The sequence below is a fragment of the Chroicocephalus ridibundus genome, chromosome 12 (genome assembly GCF_963924245.1).
Source record: "Chroicocephalus ridibundus chromosome 12, bChrRid1.1, whole genome shotgun sequence".
Taxonomy (NCBI): domain Eukaryota; kingdom Metazoa; phylum Chordata; class Aves; order Charadriiformes; family Laridae; genus Chroicocephalus; species Chroicocephalus ridibundus.
The window spans coordinates 10,845,137-10,861,394 of NC_086295.1; the positions used below are offsets into that span (position 1 = coordinate 10,845,137).

At 50.0% G+C, this 16,258-nt stretch overlaps 1 protein-coding gene across 2 annotated transcripts; it reads left to right on the top strand.

Moving 5' to 3' along the window:
- Positions 1-4,108: 4,108 nt before the first annotated feature.
- OCSTAMP (osteoclast stimulatory transmembrane protein) lies at positions 4,109-12,947 on the top strand. Of its 2 annotated transcripts, XM_063350372.1 has the most exons (4): positions 4,109-5,144; positions 6,059-7,103; positions 8,307-8,650; positions 10,588-12,947. In XM_063350372.1, the coding sequence occupies exons 2-3, from the start codon at positions 6,060-6,062 to the stop codon at positions 8,646-8,648; spliced, it is 1,386 nt and encodes a 461-aa protein (XP_063206442.1). In that variant the 5' UTR covers positions 4,109-5,144; position 6,059; the 3' UTR covers positions 8,649-8,650; positions 10,588-12,947. The 2 variants fall into 2 exon arrangements, with proteins under 2 accessions (XP_063206442.1, XP_063206441.1); XM_063350371.1 differs by having other exon boundaries at positions 8,307-12,947.
- The last annotated feature ends 3,311 nt before the right edge of the window (positions 12,948-16,258 follow it).

Genomic DNA, 16,258 nt, shown 5'->3' on the forward strand with positions numbered 1-16,258 from the left:
CGTCACATCGTCCTGTTTGCTCTGTAGAGTGAGAGGAGATAAGCAAAGCCCTCCCATAGCTTCTCCCCCTGATTCGGGCAGTGGTTCCCCAGGAGGGCAGGGAGGTCTCCCTCCCAGTCTGAGCCAAAACGGAGCCCTGTTAAGCAGAGGAGCAATGAGACCGGAAGGTTCCTAGCCCGGTGTCTCAGGGCTGCTGTGGTAAAGAGGTGCAGCCCCGGCAAGCGCCTTTGCTGGGGATACCCCGTACCACTGTCCCGCTTCCCCAGCACAGCTCCGTGCCAGCTGCGCGTCAGGTTTAGGCACTGTTGTTCTTCATGGATGCTCCTCGTCATGCCTTAGCGAAGATGGGCTGAACGGGGAAGGGAAAATTGCTCCCCGCCGTTCCCTTTCCCAGCCGTCTGTCCCGTGAACAGCACGGCATCGCTGTCCTGGGGCCAGGGAACGGGCTGTACCCTGCGTGTCCGGGAGCTGCAGGAAGGAGCCCTGCTGTCCCGCTGCCCTGCTGCGACTGGAGCTGCTGCTGTGGGGATGGGAGTCGGTGGCTGGAACAGGGCTGCCTCTGTCCCTGCAGCCTGGCGGGCAGGCGGCAAGGGCCTTCGGCAGGCTTGGATCATCTGATTTCCAGGCTCAAAAGGTAACATCCAGTCCTGCTCCGTTGCAGATGTAAGAGGTCACAGGTTTACTTATGGGCTCAGCTCTGGCGTGGTGCATCTTAGTTGAATCCAGGAGGATGGTTTTACTTAGGCGTGAAAGCACAACTGAGTCCACAAAGTTTGTGTAAAGTTTCTGAAAGTCGCTCCCCATGTCCCGGCACGTCTGTGGCACTGTCAGTCAAAGGTCAGAAGGTATTTCACAAACGCAGCCAGGGAAGGTTTATCATCTCTGTGTCGGACGTGGGAAACTGAGGCAGAGAGGGGACCAGCGACTTACCTGAGGTCACACAACGGGGCCTTGGCAGACCTGGGAAAGGTGTGGGGAGCACCTGGGCCCTAAACCTCTACTTTTAGTCAAAGACCTGGCTTCTGCCAGCTTTATCAGCAGCCCCTGTGTTTCCCAGGGCTCCCCAGAGGATCTGGTTTCAGGCATGTGGATTGACAATATTACCTAATTCTGTTTTTTTCATATCCAGGCATCTGTGAGAGCAGGCGTAGTCTGGCATGCTCGATTTTTAATTTATTTTTTTTTTTTAAGATTTAGTATTTCTGGGGTTCAAGGGTGACCTGGCCTGCATGAATAATTTCGAATTCCATTTGCTGCTGGAAGTACTAAAATTGGCCAAAAGCAGCTTTTTATGGTAAGCCAAGCCCATTATTCGTGAAGGGTCTGTGATGTGAGTAGAGATATGAGAATTCCCAGGAAAGAGCATTTCAAGTGCTGTATTAACCTTCTGTAACTGACTATGTTATTTTAAAGGAACTTTGCCTGCCTATGCACCATTTCTCTCGGAATGTAAAAATCCAACAACCATCACAAAAGCCATTCACATTAGCAGCCTGCTTGTGAATTTTAATTAACAGGAAATGCCACTCACGCATTGAAATTCAACATCCAGAATATCTCTGCTTTACTCCTTTGATGTTCCCCTTCCAATCCCAGACCAACATCCACATGTTCTCCTGAGACACTTGGAGGAAAATCATCCTGGTTTATTTACAGTAGGAAAGCATTTTGGAGTATCTTTTATCCCAGACGCATTTCGAGTTGCTTTACAAACTGTTCGCACAGAAGAGCTGCCGCAGCGTGAGTGATGCTGGGGCTGTGCTCAGCCGGTTTGCACCCGGCAGCGATGCTGGAAGTTCAGGAGAGAAAGGGGAAAAACTCCTGAAACAAATGAAAGCCCAGCATGGTAAGGGAAATTCAGCTATTGCAGGTTAGCTAGCCTTGGCTCCTGTATCACATGTATCCCTCATCAGCCACTGAAAGGATATTGCTGGGATTTTTCTATCGTAGGAACATAAGAAGACATGACCTAGCTCTGTATCACCATGAATTGTTCATTTGCATGTGATTTTAACAAGAAAAGAATCACCACTAATGGGCTAATCTTTCCCACACCCTCAGTTTCTTGAGTCGGCAGAATAACGTGATCAACAGGTGCTGATGGTATTGCCATGGAGAAATATCTTCAGCCTTAAATCATCCTGGTTTTAGCCCTCCATTCATCTTCTTTGCCCAGCCGTTTTCTTAGGCTGTATAGTTCAGGTACCCCACACTACCTGTGCTACAGCTGCTCCTTTACGTGGCACCCCTTCCCATCACCGCCACCACCCTGTCACTGCAGGTTGAACTTGCAGGTGTCTTGGCAGGACACTCTTGTTCGGACTGCCCTGAGACCCACTCTGTGAGCACGGTACTTTGCAAAGCAGAAACGGACGTAAAATCTCTGTGCTGGTGGGTACAACCTCAGTCACCATCCCTAATCCGGGCAAAGCCAGGCTATGCTCCCTGGCTGCAATACAAATGAAACCCTCTGTCGTCTTCCTATAGTTACAGCAAGCTCGTTGCAGGCATGGGGGTCTCTTCTTGGTCGCCTATTGTAGTGCTAAAAAGTATAAATCAGGGATGTTAGAAAATCTTGGAGCTTGAGCTCTATGGAGATGAGTTTGTCAAGAGAGCAAAGTCCCTTTATACCACCTGGAGCCGGGCCACAAGATCCCCAGTGACATAGGGTGGGAAAAGGCCCCTCGGAGCATCCCGAGGGGACACAGGGTACGCATCCCCACCGCCGGCTCGACAGCATCCCGCTTCTCCTTCGCTTCCTCAATTTTCCTTAGAATTCTCCCACGCGCAGACTTTAGTTTCGGAGCTGAAATGAGCGCAGACCTTCAGGTACTTTAGCAGAACGTGGCCGCAAGGTGTCACAGTTGCTCCGCTGAGATGCGCGGTCCTGCCCTGTCCTGCTCCCCAGCCCACGGGTTTTTGTGTAGCTGTGTAAACACTGTTAATTGATTTTTATTTTTTTTTTTTGGCAAAGCAAGCTTGTTCATTGAGTCCTGGGGAAAGTTAGGCATTGATGGTTCTGGCTTATTTAGAGGTTATCAGTTTGGGCTATAAAATAGAGGATATCCCAGATTTAGGGTACTCCAGAGATCCATTTTGAGTTTAGCCAGGGGAAACTCTAGGTTTGTCTTTGCATGCAAACGCTTTGTGCTGCCGGGAGTTCCTGGCCAAGCACAGGTCCCCCAAAGACTTCAGCTCCCCTTTGCCAGATGATGCAGCAGGCTCAGAAAACACTCATCACCATGTTGCAGACTTGGGATTTTTTTTTTGTTCTCTATTGCTAATGTTTTTTTTTTTTTTCTGGCCCAGAAAGCTACCTGCTTAGCCTGGATGGAGTCCCAGGGGCTTATGAAATCAGTTAGCTCAGAAATACAGTGAGAAAGAAGTTTAATCTCAGAATAGCGACTAAGGAGAACCTGACGAGTTTTGCAGAATATAGCTGTGGGCCTTTTGGGGTCGTCCTTTATAGTCTGTAAATTGAATTCAAGACCTAATTCATGGCCTGTGCAAGCAATTGCTATGGATGCTCCAAACAAATGGCACTTTCTTTCCCGCCCGCCCGGCTGGTGCCTCTTCCCGGCTGGAGCCAGTCAGGGTTTCTCATTCGGTGTCTGTGCTGCAGGGCACCAGGAGGCAAACCTTGCTCTGCCAGCCATATGGGACAAAGAAAAACTCTAGCAATAAAGCAGAGTTGTTGAGTGGAGCTGCCAGGGCGGAAAGAACCTTGTCTGGTACCTGCAGGAAGGGCTGAGGAAGCGGCAGAGGTTTGCTCTGCTGGCTTGTGCTCATCATGGCTCGTCCTCCAACCACTGCCGCTGCCGTGGGCTCCAGACACGTCCCCCGGGGAAGGTGCTGCTCTCCCACCGCTCGCTGGAGAGCAGATCCCTGCGTGTTCCGTCCCTGGGGGCGGCTGGGACAGGGCTGACCTCCAGCCCTTTGCCCTCTCCTGCCCAGGGGAGCACGAGAACATCGCGGGGGCCTGGCAGTTCCCAGCCAGCGGGAGGGCTCGGCTCGGCACGGGACAGCGGGTCCCCGTAAGGAGTGTGCTCAGCGGTGGCTGGGTGAGCTGTGTCACCTTTGCCCACAAGCAGTGGCTTAGTGTGAAAGCACCTGGCAAAGGGTCAGGTTTGGTGGGGGCCAGGGAAGGCTCCCATGAACCCTGAGCTCAGTGCAGGGGGTGGGCAGCGGCGGTACACCTTTCTCGTGTGCCAGCTGATGGAGCAGGGGCAATCCTCTTCTTTGGAAACATAACTGAAGAGCAAACACCATGGGCTGGTCCTTGTCTCCCAGCGTGTGGGTTTGGTGGCTGGAGCTCTGTGCCCTGCACATCCCGGGGCTCGGGAGAGTCAGTCCCATGGGGACCGCATGTCTTGGCTTGCACGTCTGGGAGCTTCTCAGTGCTTTGGGAATCCTGCCTGTGGCAGGGCTTTCTTTGCAGTGGACTTGCTGGCTATAAAGAATTGGGAAAGGTTCAAGTTTGAAGCTTCATTTTCCTCCGCTCGGACTATGAGATGAGCCTTTAAGCAGTTCACGTACCCTGCCCACCAGCTCACAGTTTCAGCAGGGAGCAGCAGCTTGCTGAAACAATTATCAGCGCATGGTTTGATGGATCCTACCATGCCCTTCACACCATGACCAATGTCTGAAAGAGGAAAAGCTCCCCTTCTCTCTGAGAGATCCCAAACTTGCTACTTGCTGCTGAGCAGTGGGAGGAGAAGTCAGCTGGGATGAGACAGCTGATTTCCCCACAGGGGATGGCAACACCCCACGTTCCATGTGATGCTTGTTCCATCTTCGTCAGTCCGTATGTCATTGACTCATTTTTTTCAGCTATGTGTCATGAAAATAAGCCTTCTCTGCAACAAGGGTAAAGCCCAAGCAGTGCTGTGCGTCCCGGCTCTGTCCTGTACTGGGGTTATTCCCCGGGCTTCACACACCAGGTTTGCCCACTCACTTTAGGAATTGCCAGCATTGCTGTTCTGAATTGCCTTAAAACAGCTTTGTTTTTGAGTCCTGGATCTCAGCCGCATCGGTTTCCTATCCCGTTTCTCCCAGTAGCTGCATCCAGGATCCTCTCTCATAGCAATAAGGCACTGGAGCAAGGAGAGTTTTCGAGCAAGACTGGGGCACCTCTCTGCCGCTGGGTAAGTAGTGTCTGCTGTAATCCCGCTCCTTCCCTCTGTCTTGGTAGCTCTTGAATGGCCTTTTGCCACTGGAAAACCTCCTTTTCTAGTCAAATTTTTCCCTCAAAGGATAACCGCGGCTGCTGTCGGGCAGGGGGAGAAGGGGATCGCCTGGTTGGGTTTAATCCTGGGGAGAGGCTCCTTCTCCCCACCAGGTTTTGGAGAGTCACTCCAGATGTGAGGCCTGAGAAATGATATTCCTGCCCAAACATTTGTTTTCGGTAGACATTTAAATAGCTTTATGTGACATTTCATCCTGTCTGCAGTGGCCAAATTATTTTCCTGGGAGATTTCCTCTGGCACCGGAGCTTCAATGTGAAACTGTTTTCTCTGATCAGTTCTGTATCTGTCACCCTTAAACCTGCAGATTTTTGTTTGGTCTCTCTTGAGAGGCAGGGAGACCAGAAACTCCCACTCAACTGCCTCTTATCCATTGAACACCTTGTAATTACAGAGCTGATATAATGATGTCCACAGCAACCAGGAGCCGCCTCTTTCTCCCTCCAGCATCCTCTAAATAACCACTAAAGCCACTCTTAGCCACAGCTAAGGAGATGACCCCTCTGAATAGCTTTATTATGATTTTTACAGAAGAGTACAATGCTTTCCTGTGCTTGCTTTAGAGGAGCAGCAGTCGCATTGTACTTGGTATTTGATCTTTCAAGAAATGCCTTGAACTTCCCTGTCCTGCATGCTTCCCGGGAAGATCTCAGTCCCAGCTATCCAGGTTAGTGGAGAGGTAGAGAAGAGTGAGACCAGAGACACTCAGAGAAGGACCTTAGAAAGACCCATGAGTGATCATCTTGAGAAAGCCCCCTAATTAGCGCGTTTCTGTACTTCCTCTGCTAACACCCGGGCACTTGTTCTGTGTGCAGGATGGGAGCCCGTGTCTACTGTGAAGAATTTCTGTTCCCAAAGGTGCGCAGGACCGTTGCAGACCTATGGTTGGTTTACTCCAAGCCTGTCCCAGCAAATGGCAGAGAGCTGTGGACCTTGTTTCTACAGTGTTCCTGCATTGCGGCGGTGATAGGAGGCCTCTTTTACAACTGGATGTTTGCTTCCCTGGAGTACTCCTGGCACCTCTCTGTTGCAATGGCCGTCTCCTTCAGTCTGCTCCTTCTCCTGACCCTTTTCTTGGTGCATCCCGCCCGTTGTGTCTTCAGTATGATCATGCCTACGCTAGGTACCAAACAAGGCCGGAAGCTTCTCTTGTCGACCTGCACCATGATTGTGGTGGTTAACATACTACCCAACATCATAAGCAACATTAAGACCATACTGCAGGTTATTCAGTGTATCTGCAAGAATTCCTCTGAGAGTCTTTTGAACTCAACCGCTCTGCTAGGGACAGCTGCCTGGGAGTTTGGGGATGCAATCCAAGAAACCAGCAATTCCATTAATATTCATAGGCCTATGAATGGACATTTTCAGTTTTCATTGCTTAAGAACAGCTCGTTGATTTACCAGCAAATGCACCTTGCTGGCGAGAAAATTGGGAGGGACTTTTTGGCTGTCGAAGTACTGGTCAAAGACTCTGTACGAGTAGGCAACAAGCTGGTTGCTGGCTTCTCCATGCTTTATCTCTGTTTTGAGTCCACCTGGTATTTGAAAAATTATCTCACCAACCTCCGCTTTGACAATTTTTACGTCACCAAGAAGCTGGAGCGTTTAGCTGTGGACAGAAAAGAAGCTCATCTGCTGGTGGGCCCATGCAAAAACCTCCTTCGACCAACGGGCATGAAGTTGTCCCGGGAAGAAGTGATGCTGTGCCTCGTGCAAGCCATGCTCCTCACTGTGGCCCTGCTGCTGATGCTGGTGGTTGTGGCGATGGACCACTTTGCGTTCAGTGTGGCAGACACCGCGGAGAGAAAGGCGTCTCAGTTCTCCACAGTGCCCGTCACTCTCAACATCAAATACAGTGTAAGTGCTGGGGTCCCCTCCTTCCCTGCACGGGGACCCCGCTGTGTGTCATAGAATCACAGAATGGTTTGGGTTGGAAGGGACCTTAAAGATCACTTAGTTCCAACCCCCCTGCCATGGGCAGGGACACCTCCCACCAGACCAGGTTGCTCAAAGCCTCATCCAGCCTGGCCTTGAACACCTCCAGGGATGGGGCAGCCACAGCTTCTCTGGGCAACCTGTTCCAAGGTTCCAGACCTGTGTCACATCGTAGGAGGTGGCGGTGGGGATTTCAGTCTTCGTAGCCTGACTTACATGACCCTTGCTTCCCTTCCCTGCAGCCAGCTGGACAAGGAACAGGCTTGGGGAGGAGGAGGCAGAGGCACAACCTTGGTTGCTTCTTCCAGTGCACCAAATAGCAGCATCTGCCTGCTCCAAATTACCGCTTCTTGGGAGTGAGAAGGGGATCAAACAGTGCCTCACGCTGCAAAGGCACTGCTAGCATGGGGCAGCCAGATGTCCCCGTGTCTCCGGGTCCCTTCCCTGGCACCATCCCCCAGCTGCAGCGTGGGTGCAAGCACAAAAGGAAGGGGGAAGTGGATGAATATACGTCTCGGCTGCGAGGATATCTCCTCATCTTATTGCACTGGCTGTTCTTTAAGGAGAAAGTCCTGCTCACTGGCTTTGTTGTCACCCTGCACAATCTTTTTCACAAGCCTCCCCAGTTTCTATCTCTTTTAATATCCTTTATTTGGACTAGTTCTGGTTTATTTTTTTAGCCTTCCTCTTCTGCCGTGCGGCCTGCCCCCCTCCCCAGCCCCAGGGTTCCTTATCTCAGATAGCGGCTTATGACGCATTTGCAGTGAAATAATCAGGGATCAGAAAAAAAAACTCAAATATTTAAATATGCAGCCACTAATACTGCCGTCTGTGCTATGTGTTTCACTGTAAATCTCACACGGCGAATACCTGTTATGAGCTCTGTAATAGCAGGTAAAGATGACAGATAGGATCGAGTCTCACCGGGCCAAGTACTCCGCGCCTACACATCGTGCTGTTACTCTCGCTCAGCCTGAGGTGTACATGAACTTCAGCGTCCTTCTCTTAATGCCCCCAAACAAGCTGTAATGGTGATTACACCCCCCCCAGGCCGATGTTTTTGTAGTAACCAATTGATTTTGTTTTGGTCATACCCTGTTTAACTTTTCACTCTCTTTATTTCAGGCTAAAATAGGGATCCTAAGCTCTCTTCTGGAATTTTTGGGGCTTCCTTCCAAAGAATTACCACTTCAGGACTTCAAAGGAAGCTACCACCACTACCTGATCTTCAGCTCTGCCCACTGCAGGATCAGCCGCCCGAAGCCTCCCAACCCCTCCGTGCTGCTCGCTGTGGGGCTGCTCTTCTGCATCCTCTACGCCACCGTATTCCTGCAAACCTACGCACACCGCCTGTGCAGAAAAATCGCAGGCTCCTTCTTCGAGAGCTGGGAGGAGAAGCGAGCACTTTACCTCTACAAGAAGCTGTCCAGGAAGCACAAGGAGGGAAAAAAACGCGTGAGAAACTAAGGGTACTTTTGGAAACACAGGGGATGCCTGAGAGCCGTGGCAGTGGTTGGGCACAGGCTTCTTTGACGGGATCGTGCGTTTAATTTTCCAGAGTCAGAGAAGTGCTTGGAGTCTGAGGAAAAATATTTGCCAAGTAGAAAAAAAAGAAGAAAAACGGTGAAATGCCACACTTTGCATCAATTTAAGAAAAATGGACTAAATTTACTTCCCTTTTTTTTTTTAAACCTAGAAGGTCTGGAGTCAGCGGTTCCAGGAATGGTGGGAGATAGCTCATATGACTTGGAGAATATCCACAGCATTAGGCAAGGCTAACTGGGAAATATGTGCAAGTCAGGGTGGGGGAAGAGCTCATTTGCCTCCCTCACCTCATCCATGCTAGAAGAAGTACACACTTCCTTTCTTTAGCAAGTTATCCCTTCAGGCAGTAAGAAAGGAAACTCATTTAAGGTGATCAATTTAATTTTCAGGGATTTTTTCTTTCAGGTTTCATGCACAGAAACCTGTGCAGACTGGGTAAACATTAGGCTTTAGAAGACAGCTTATTCACCGAAGACAGTGTCATTTCAGCCAACCGAAATAAATTCAAGGCCAATATGACCATGAGATGCACATCCTGGGCATGGGTGGTGGTGGAAATCAGCACGAGGGCTTTACGAAATCACTTCACAAGGGCTCTTTGAAATAAGACATAAATAAAATAGCTGAAGGACCTTAGAAGAGGATGAGACCAGCCAATAAAAGTCAATTTGGGTGTCAGTCTCTTTTACCAAGTAAGAAGTGATAGAACAAAAGGAAACAGCCTCGAATTGTGCCAAGGGAGGTTTAGATTGGATATTAGGAAAAATTTCTTCACTGAAAGAATTGTCCAGCATTGGAAGAGGCTGCCCAGGGAAGTGGTGGAGTCACCATCCCTGGAGGTATTTAAAAGACATGTAGATGTGGCACTGAGGGACATGGTTCACTGGTAACTTGGCAGTGTTAGGTTTATGGTTGGACTCGATGATCTTAAAGGTGTTTTCCAACCTAAAGGATTATATTATTCTTTGATTCTAATTTAGGCCAACATCCTGGAGGACTTCAAATGTGGTAGACAGAAACTTGACTTTGCAGGGAACAGGGAGGTAGCAGGATTTAGAGGGCTGGACTTGCCTGAACCGAGAGCCGGTTTTACGTGTTGCGTTGTTTCAAACTGAGAAACTATGGTATTGTATCCAAGATGCCAAAAATCCATCACTGGAGCAGCATCTGAAACACGTTACTTTTGAAAGAGAGTCAGATCGGCCACATCTGTAAGGGCAAGAGTCAGAGGAGGGGAAGATAAATCAGTGCCAGGTTAAAAAAAAGCAACTTCGCATCTTCTTTTCTTCAAAGTATCTCTATTATTTTCCTCCCTTCTGCCATTAGAGTCTTCATTAAGGTAATTATTTGACATAATGCACCTCAATGAGATTAAATTACAGAACTGAAGTGGCAGCTGCAGCCGGATGCACTGAATTCTCTCAGCTTCTGAGGTGCTTGAAACAAAGTAGGTCTGGATTATTTTTTTTTGAAAGCATCTATCTAACAAAACCCTGGTGCATTCATCTCCCTAGGTTTCTTAATTCCCTGCTGTTTTGATGATTAATCCAAGCACTTTTCTGCCTCTACAGCGACTAGGGGGCTTTGTCATGAGGTTTCTGTAGAAAATGCTCTGTGTCGTTGTTTGGGGAAAGCAAATAGATTTCCACATGCCCATTGAGTAGCCCAAATTATCGGGATCCAGGGGTTAAAATAGCTGGGAGGAGAACAGAGGAGCTCCTTCAGCCAGCAAAGCATCCCAGAAGCATGTTTTCTTCCAACAAGCACATATTTATAAAAAAGTTTTCCTTGGGAAGGCTTGCCTTTTTGACAAGAGATTTGCATTAATCTTTATTTTATTTTATTTTTTTTTAATGGCCAGCAGCATTTGAGGAACCCTCCTGATCAACATCCAGTTCCTTGCCTTCCAAGGGAGATCTTCAGAGGAGATTGGGACATGGGGGAGAGGAGGCTGAAATGGTGAAGTTCTGGGGACCAGCATGGGACTGGCTTTGCTTTAGAGATAGGCCCTCCAGGTTCAGATGGGGGTTTGGAGTGAATGAGACCACAGAGACGGACTAAGAGGACTAAGTACCACCCTGAGTGTCCCATTGAATCCTTCAGACAAGCGCTGCCCAGCTTCCAGCTGGGGCAGCTGAGCAGCATGTGAAGCAACTCCTGAAACACCCCTTTTCAGCCTCAAAAATCATATTTATTAGCAAAAAGCTGTCCCAGTCCAGAGCAGTTCTTGACATCTTCTCTAGAGTCTCCTTCATCTCCCACTAAATGTTAACCACTAAAGACTAGTCCTCGGAACTTTGCACTTCTAGATTGTAAAATTCAGCATCAGACAAGCCTTGATTAGCATAATTACATCTGCTTGAAAGGATAATAATCAGTGTGAGGTATTGCCGCTCTGCCTCCAGAGTCGCAGCCTTCATAAACCCTTCATGAAGCAGAGATGTGCTCCCAGTTCCATTTTGCAGAAGACACTAAGGATGAGAGGGGTAAGTTCTTTGGTGGGTGTCACACCACTTTTAGCAGGGTCACTGGCAGGGAACCATGGGCAGCAGAGCCCCTGTCACCTGCCTGCACGTAGGGGTCAATTCTCCTGCCCTCATTTGGACATCTGCCCTAGGAGCCAACGGGTCGTGCCCCACATGCCATCCGTCTCCTCAGCCTCGTGACCCTCACACATGGATTTTTGCTTCAATACCCATGTAGATATCAGCACGGGAAGAATTTGGTTTTGGAAGGTGAACACCTTGCAAAGCACCGGTGAGGAGGTGAGGGTTGGGTGGTAGCCCAAAACCTGGCTTTTCTCATGGCAGCGCTGAGAAAGGATGGTAACAAACGTTGTGAAGTGTTACGCTCTGCCTGTGTCATCTCATTAGTGTCAGAAGGGTTTTGGTTTTTTTAATTGTAGGAAGGAAGAAGTCAGTTTGATACCCATTATGGTTATTTCGGAGGTGAAGTTGTGCTGATGTTAAAATGTGTGTATGCTAAAGGCTGATACACTTGAATGTCACTGAACCAATGCACGTGAAGAGGTGTTAACACGAGACTACTGCTGCCTGCGTTGATGTCATCAAATATAGACATGTATTGTACATACTTAAGTGATGAATGTGTTTCGAGGAGAAAAGGGATGTTGAAAGCTGGCTCTTTGCCATTATGCCACTTAACCCAGAGCCCCAGACTTCCACGTAAGAAACTAAACCCAGGGAAGGGTGGTAAACGTGACACCTGAGGGGGAGACTCAGGGAAGATGAGCTCCGAGTGGTTTCCAGGCTGAGGGACCAGCAAGGAGAGTCGTGGGGAAACCACAGGGATGGAGTTAAACCCGAAGAAGTGTGTGACAGAGGTGACACCTGGGGCAGCCTGTGCAGGGCGAGCAGAGGGGACCTGCCAGCACGGCTGGAAGGAGCTTAGTCCCTGCAGTAACTTGCTTTTTCACCTCCCTGGGGATGTCAGCAGGACCCCGGGAACAGAAATGGAAAGGGAGGCCCTGAGGAGCAGAGGATGCTCCGACGGTCCCCGCTTTGGCAGGAACAGCTTGTGCAGCACATCAGCCACGTCGTCCCTGGGGCCAAATCAGGCTGCGATGCGTTCCCTGGGCGGGGGCGGGGGGTGCAGCGGGACCAGAGCTGCTGGAAATTGCTTTGCTCTCCTGTGAGGTGTTGTTCCTCAGCAAGATAAAGGCATAACAAAATAGAAAACGTTACCCGTTAGAGTCACATTATGTGCTCGAGAGGTAAGCTGCCTTGCCAGAGTTTGCTTAATGGTGCAACAGAGAAATACTGAACAGATTTACCCAGCAGGCAAAGTTAATTTACTCACATATTTTTATTAAGTAGGGCTAATTTACAAGCCTCGTTATTTGCTAGGGGATTTTCATCCCTCACAGCCACCTCCCACTCCCACCCTCACTTCTGCTCATCACGGCTCTTGTTGCCTTCGTTTTTGCTCAGCATCACCCTCCCGTCCCGCAGGCAGGAGGGAGCGAGACCGAGGCTTTGTCCTGTGTTGCTTCCACGTGGGAGCTCCCGGCGCTGTGCCTGCAGCCCACGGACCAGGTCCTGCGTGTCCACCTCCTGCACGGGCACGTCCACCTGCTCCCTGCTGGGCCGCGCTGCTCCTACACTACCGCAGTGGCTTATTTACTGTCTCCAACCGCTTTCTGCAGGGCAGGATTTCATCACATCTGGCCTCTAGTTTTCGAAACCCGTGAAGTTGAAAGTTCAGGGTCAGACGTTTGTGTGCAATGAGGCAGAGGCAGGGCTGGGGGTGGGGGGGGGGGTGCATTAGGTGGTGGGTACCAAACTCATTGGTGCCGATGCCAGCCCATATCCTTGCTGATGCCAGCCTTGACCCTGCTGTCATGGCTTGTCATTGTAACTCAAACCGGCTGCAGCTGCCGCCAGTGTAAATGCTGCTGTTGATTCTGGGGAAGCCGGAGCAGCCCGCTGCACCCACACTCGCCCTTCACTGCTGTTGCTGTTCCAGAGCTGGATGCCACAATAACCCATCGAGGGCATGGGAACCAGGAGGGGTTTCTGGAGGGCTGGGCAAGAGAGGGGACTTGCAGATGCAACAGCTCCAGCAGCTCTCCCTGGAGCTCTTGTCAGAGCAGGGCTCATCGCTGGGGGCAAAGTCCTTTTATTTTGGCTTTGGTGGGGGCTGTGACTCTCTCTGGAATCATTGTCCCCACCAGGTCACCCTGAGGCAGTTTCTCCACCCCATGCTGCCTGCAGAGGGGGGTTTGGCAGGGCACACAGGAGTGCATCAGTCAGGGTTCTTTGCCTGTTTTCCTCCATGCACTTTTTGACGTTGGAGACTTCTTAATTACCTAGAGAAAAGTGTTAATTACAAGAGAGAAAGGCCCAGGGACTAGTCTTTCCTCCACCGGTGCAACAAACCCAGGGGACAGAAAGACCCTCACACATGGGACAGGATCTACCCTGAAGCCCTGGATTCCCTTGGGGCTTTGTGGTGTATTTTTGTGGATTTTTCACAGATAAAATATATGCTAAGTTCCTGCTTATGGCTGTCTGGCAGGCAAGAATGAATGGCCTTAATATACTGAGGAGCAAATATAAACTATTCAGCTAAGACAGTGCTCTGGGAAAGATGTCATCCATAGTCACAAAACTGCATCCACTGGAGCAACCAATCAATCAAAAACCTCTCTCCAGAATTATTTCCTGATTTTTAAGCAAATTCCATTTTTATTGCATTTATCCTATCTATAGTATTTTCACTGTAATTACAATGAAGAAGCAACATTTCCATGCACCGAACTTCAGAAAAGGAAATATTAATAAACATAAATAAAAGCAAATAAAAGCTATTTCACAGCATTGTGCATGCCCCGCCGTGGATGCGTGCCCTTGCTCGCAGTGCCATGCAGCGTACCCGGGCAGCCATCGGCGCAGGTGGGGAGCACCCTCTCTGCAGGAAGCCTCATCTCCAGGGTGTGAGGAGCTGGTGGGGATGGAGTTAATGGAGTTATGGGGTGGGTGAGGCGATGCGGCTCCCCTTGAGCTGCCCACGGCTGCGAGCTTGCTGCACGCTCGCCAACACGCAATGGCTGGGCTCTACCTGCCCGTCCTGTGTGACCATGGCTACATGGACCTGTGGGTCTGATACAGCTGCTTCGTATGCTCAGGGACAGGATTTGCCTGCGCAGTGCCCTCCGGCAACCAGCGTGGCACTGGAGCTCACCACAAGCTTCATTTACAGAGCGGAGCCTCCAGAAAGCCCCAGCAGAAGATGGACTGACCAGGTCTCGGTTTTCCAGGCTTACTGATGTCCCCAGCTCTACCTAGTGCTCAAGAAAACTCTCCTGTTGCAAGTGTCCAGAACTAGATTTGTACCATGGTCAAAAGCCCAAATCAAGCATGACTACAATGAAGGAAAGCAAAAAAAATGCCAATGCGAAGCCTTCTAGAAGGGGATGTCTGCTCGTGCTTTGATTTGACCAGATTTGATTTGCAGAAGCTGATGCTGTGGCTGGCCACAAAGAAGCACTTTCCGTGTCACCAGACTGCGCATTGCAGCAACGTGGGTGGCACAGGGCCAGCTGGCATGGCATACCTGCAGGGTGCTGCCAGCAGCACTGGTGCCCGGCGGGAGAAGGTCCCAAATGGTTAATCCCATCTGCAGCTTCCATAGGAATATGCAAAACCTTCAAGCAGTGATTCAGTAACGATGCTCTCCACGCATCTGCATCTCCAATTACAGCTGAGATGGGGAAGCTCAAGACTTCATCATGCCGTTCCCGGCGCGGGCGGGGAATGGCTGAGTTAGTGTTTATTTAAGGGAGCGCTTTGTGCGTGAGAAGCCCCATCTGAAGGCAGCTCCACCGTGCCGAGCACTGCACGGCCACCCAGCAAGGGCAGCTCTGCCCCAAGGCATTTATTTACCTTTTAGACAAGGATGGGAGAGATGAGGGAGTTCTTCAAAGCCTTAAAGACAGTCAGTGAGGAGGAAAGCTTCCTTGGGACGGGGTTTTCCCTGCTTTCCCCACAAGGAGAGCTTACTGCAGGGCCTTGGCTGGGCTGTGAGACACTGGTGCCAAAACAAGAGGTAGGGAAAAGAGGCAAGATTATCTTTAGAGGTAAGAGGTGATAAACAAACCGCTATCCAAGTGCAAAGCTTGCCAGAGGCTGATTTGAAGCAGCAAAGAGATGTCAGCACCACGTTATGCTGAACCGATGCCCGGTGCTGTTAAAAAGTGCCTGTTTCCTGACTTGGGGCTCAAAGCAGAAATTGATAAACCCCCAGGACCACAGCACTCCTGCAGTGTCTGACACTGCCCTGGCTGGCAGATGCGATCCAGGACTATCAGGACCAGTAGCTGATGACCAGGCATCCCACCACTCCTAACATGATACCCGATAATTATCTTGAAGCAACTGCCAGGAGATGTGATGTGAATCGGGAACTGGCACCACAGCTCGTTCTTGTTCTTTTGAGCAAATTCTCTTAGCGACCAACATTTTTCCCAAGGAGGAACCAAAATGTGTCAAAATGAGTTGGAGATGTGAGACAGCTGCAGAGAGAAGGGGAGCAATTAGCAATTCGTAGGGAGAGTTTCCCCAGTCCTGGCTCTTTCGAATGCAGGTTGTGTCAGGGTTTCACTCTGAACTCAATGCCCCACATTTTGCAACAGAAAATTTCCAAATTAGTTGCAACAGGCCTTCAGCCTACAAAAAAAGGAGTAGAAATGAGGAAGAAGCAACGCTGGCTATCCCAGAAGACTGATAAAAGCCAGGATTGTCGATACTGAAGCCAACCCTCCAGGCACCTTTCCCAGTCCCCTGATTTCCAGCACTCTGCGCACATAGAATCGTAGAATGGGTCACTGATTTCTGAAGGTGATGGGAGATTCGACCACCCGCTCATTCTTCAGGCCCTCAGAAAAGCCCAGAGACGTGTGATTTCAGCCAGGAACTCCAGTGGTTCATGGGCAACATGAGACTCTGTGGCACGTTGAGATGCTGGTGGAATCGAGTTAGTCAAAGGTTTGTCTCCATCGCTTCACAACCCTT

What these genes read in the sequence shown, in the direction of transcription:
- OCSTAMP (XM_063350371.1), top strand. Translation starts at nt 6,060, where the DNA reads ATGGGAGCCCGTGTCTACTGTGAAGAATTTCTGTTCCCAAAGGTGCGC. An exon ending in CTCTCAACATCAAATACAGT is followed by an intron (nt 7,104 to 8,306) that starts GTAAGTGCTGGG and finishes TCTTTATTTCAG; the next exon opens with GCTAAAATAGGGATCCTAAG.